General features: G+C 50.3%; 1 protein-coding gene across 1 annotated transcript; it reads left to right on the forward strand.

The window, feature by feature from the left end:
- The first annotated feature begins 455 nt into the window (after positions 1–455).
- On the forward strand, positions 456–3,003 carry RTP1 (receptor transporter protein 1). The gene is made up of 2 exons (XM_054585261.1): positions 456–733; positions 2,484–3,003. Exons 1-2 carry the CDS (start codon positions 456–458, stop codon positions 3,001–3,003), a joined length of 798 nt encoding a protein of 265 aa, XP_054441236.1.
- Positions 3,004–3,827: the final 824 nt, after the last annotated feature.

Here is a 3,827-nt window from a genome sequence, read left to right on the forward strand (position 1 = left end):
AGAGGTGGGGGGCGGAGAGAGAGAGAGAGAGAAAGAGAAAGAGAGAGAATTTATTATTATTGCTGCATCTATTAACAGGTTTAATCTTCTCATCCCTTATTTCTCTTCGGCTCCCTAATGCATCGTGGTTACCATAGCAGCCAGATGCTGATGATTCCTCCAGGGGCAGCAAAGTGAAGCTGAGCAAGCTCCCAAGTCCCCATCTCCGCAGGCCCTTCTCAGGCCAGAATGAGATGGTCTGAAGCTCAGCCTCCTTTCAGGACCCCCATTCTGTCTGGGGTCATTAGACATACAAACCCTGCCTCCACAGCCTCAGAGCTCTGAAACACGCTTTCGCTTTCGGAGACTTTCTTTTCCCCAAGCTCTATCTCTGAAGCCCTGCCTGGTTGCCGTGGAAACAGGTTCCTCTGCGGACAAAGGAGGGAGCTGGGTCCTGTTTCCTCCTGGTCCTGTAGATGAGGATTTTTAGACCGTGGAGACTGCGCTGCCCTGCCCTGCACCTGCCATCGCTCTCCGTGTTCTCGCTCAGGTGCAGCTTGCCTTCCTTCACCACTGACACTGACGAGACCATGTGTAAAAGCGTGACCACAGGTGAATGGAAGAAAGTCTTCTATGAGAAGATGGAGGCGGCAAAGCCTGCTGACAGCTGGGACCTCATAATAGATCCCAACCTCAAGCACAATGTGCTGGCCCCCGGCTGGAAGCAGTACCTGGAATTGCATGCCTCAGGCAGGTGAGTAGTCCAGTAAATAGGGGCCCTGCAGGCAGCTGCTGGGGCACCTTCCAAGAGGAGACAGAGACATGGAGAATCCAGGTGCTCAGAGGCAGTGTCACTCTTGAGTTCATGTAGACTGGAGGCAGAGAAAGAGTCCCTCATTGGGAGCTGAGACGCCTGAATTTGATTCCTGCTCTTCCAGGGAGCACCTGTGTAAACTTCCCTCTTGGCGCCCAACTTTCCCCTTCTAGAAAAGAGGTGGAATATATTAATTAGTTCTAAACTCTGCATTTTACATATTTTCAGATTTTAATCATCTTTTAACATGGCTAAGAGAAGAACTTGAAGTATATTGGGGTCAAGAATTCTTGTCCTGGGACAGTTTTCTTTTCATCTATTTGACTTATCTTGATTTAATATAAAATACTGAACATAAGCAGTGCTCTAGAAACTGGCTCTACTCTTAGCTCCAAGGTGCTTGAGCAATTCAGTTTCCTTCTGGGATCTCATTTTCCCATTTGCAAAAGAAGGGGTTAGCCTAGATCCTTGCTTTGTGCCTCATGGACCAGCAGCATTAAAACCACCTGGAACTTATTAAAGATGAAGAGCTTGCATCCCATTCTAGGCCTACTGAATCAAAATTTTCATTTTAATAAAGGCCCGTAGGTATGTACAATAGATTGTACAATAATATCTGAGATGATTCCCTCACTCTTGACCGGGGGTCTACTATGTAAAAACTTACCTTGGGGACATAAGATATAGAGTCTGAGTGGTGTTGCCTGAGGGTCAGAAGCAAGACCTTCCTTTCTGCCCTGGTTCAGTCTATTCAACTCAATTCAAGAAACATCTATTGGGCACCTGTGATGTGCTAGGTACTGACTCTGAGTCTTTCTGGCTACATGTATATGGATTGCTTTCTTATTCTCTCTGCCTTAGAGTAAAACAAAGGTCTTGACATTTTCTAATCCAAGCTTTGTAGTTCAGTCTGAGAGAGGGCAAACAATCCTCAAAGGATGTGAGTAAAAGCGGTGAGATGGGAATGAAAACTTGAAGCCTCTAAATTGGTTGATAGAGGTGTGTCGACAGCTGGACACTTGCTGGGGATACAAAAGGCCAGACACTTCCTGGTAGGGTCCAGGGGCTTCTACAAGACTTGGAAGGCTTGTGGGGCTAAGCGGGGGAGGGCTTGTAGCTCCTCCAGGCTAGCTGGTAACCTGTGATTCCCCAGATGGCTCCAGTGAACTCACTCTGGGCATCAATTGCCCGTGCTTCCAGGCCTTGGGATGCATTAACCGTCTCTGGCCATATGCTGAGAAATGATAACAGTATCATTTTCTGCTGCTTTGGATTTAGCCTATTCACAGCTGGTGTTGACAGGTAAGAATGTGTGGACAGATCATGAGATTCCTATATGATGCAGACCATCCCCTTTCATGTAGTGCATTAGCATGTTTTACAGTAAAGGAAAGATGCCCAGAGCCAAAGGCCCACTGGCAAGGCCTCAGTGCATTGGGATGGAGGAAGCTGAGGCTTCAGCAGAGCACAGAGGAGGTGGGCCTGGTGACTGGCAGAGGATTGTTGGATCACAGGTGCATCCTAAGGAGCTTGCTCTGGGCCTAGCAGCGCACACAAGAGGGCAGGATGGGCAGCCACCTGGGGAAAGCTAATGAACTCGGCGGACTATAGACACGCTGCCTAACCCGCTTCTTGCAGCTGTTGACACTGCTTCCACTCCTTCTTCTCCTCTTCTCCCTCATCCCCACAGGTTCCACTGTTCCTGGTGCTGGCACACCTGGCAGTCACCGCATGTGGTCATCCTCTTCCACATGTACCTGGACCGCACCCAGCGGGCGGGCTCAGTGCGCATGCGCGTCTTCAAGCAGCTGTGCTACGAGTGTGGCACAGCGCACCTGGACGAGTCCAGCATGCTGGAGGAGAACATCGAGACCCTGGTGGACAACCTCATCACCAGCCTGCGCGAGCAGTGCTACGGAGAGCCTGGTGGCCACTACCGCATCCACGTGGCCAGCCGCCAAGACAACCGACGGCACCGTGGCGAGTTCTGCGAGGCCTGTCAAGAGGGCATTGTGCACTGGAAGCCCAGCCAGAAGTTGCTGGAAGAGGAGGCAACCACCTACACCTTCAAGCCAGCACCCAGCCCCTCCAAGCCGCAAGCCGAGACGGGTTCTGGCTGCAACTTCTTCTCTGTCCCCTGGTGCTTGTTTTGGGCCACGGTCTTACTGCTGATCATCTACCTGCAGTTCTCCTTCCGCACCTCAGTCTAAGATTCCCTTGGTAGGCCCCAGGGGACTCTGGAGGCCCAAGGCCAGGGTGCCAGCCAGACAGTGGGAGGGGCAAAGAGACACGTGGGTTGTGAGTGGGGTTAAGTTCTAGCGCTGATGCTGTCCTTGACTCAGTGGGTTCCCTGGAGAGATCACCTAGATTTTCCATCTATGATGTCATGGGTTTGGGCTAGAGCACTGGTTTTTCAAAGTGAAACCCAGGGTCCCAAATTTCTGCATAGGTGCCTCAGGGACTTTTACATTTGAAAAGTAGACTGAGTGAGTGGGTTTTCCATCCTGGTGAAACCACCCTTCCCCAATTCCTACCTCCTCCTGTTGCTTTCATCAGAACAGCTCCATCTTAGATGGAGTTTCATTTAAAATTGTGTTTTAGAAAAAGGTCATTTTGCTTTAAAAAAAAGTTTGAAAATTAAAGGACTAGGTGATCTCTAAAGGCCTTTCCGCAGCGATGAGTGCGTTGTCCTTGTTCCCGTTAAGTCCCACCCCTGCCATTACCTCCCCCATTACCTCCATCTGGAGCCGCAGTCTTAGGTTAACCTCTGCTTAGTGTACAAGCCTCATCCACAGCTCTGCTTCCATGCACACAGCAGAAGTTCCTTTTAAAGAGAGAGAGGTGGGGTCACTAGGTTATCCTTTTGCTGCTGGGTCCACAGGGTCCCTTGCTTTTCTTTTCCAGGCCCCCCGCTTCCACTCTGGGTGAATTCTGGAGTCTGCCTGGCTTACAGATGTTGCTTGGGGCGGAATCCCATAGAGATAGGCTTCCCACCCACTGTAACTGAACTGGCAGAGAATTTAGGGGAGGATTA

The sequence above is a fragment of the Pteronotus mesoamericanus genome, unplaced genomic scaffold, assembly GCF_021234165.1.
Source record: "Pteronotus mesoamericanus isolate MK-2021 breed Mesoamerican mustached bat unplaced genomic scaffold, CSHL_Meso_final contig_82, whole genome shotgun sequence".
Lineage (NCBI taxonomy): Eukaryota > Metazoa > Chordata > Mammalia > Chiroptera > Mormoopidae > Pteronotus > Pteronotus mesoamericanus.

What these genes read in the sequence shown, in the direction of transcription:
- RTP1 (XM_054585261.1), top strand. Translation starts at nt 456, where the DNA reads ATGAGGATTTTTAGACCGTGGAGACTGCGCTGCCCTGCCCTGCACCTG. An exon ending in GAATTGCATGCCTCAGGCAG is followed by an intron (nt 734 to 2,483) that starts GTGAGTAGTCCA and finishes TCATCCCCACAG; the next exon opens with GTTCCACTGTTCCTGGTGCT.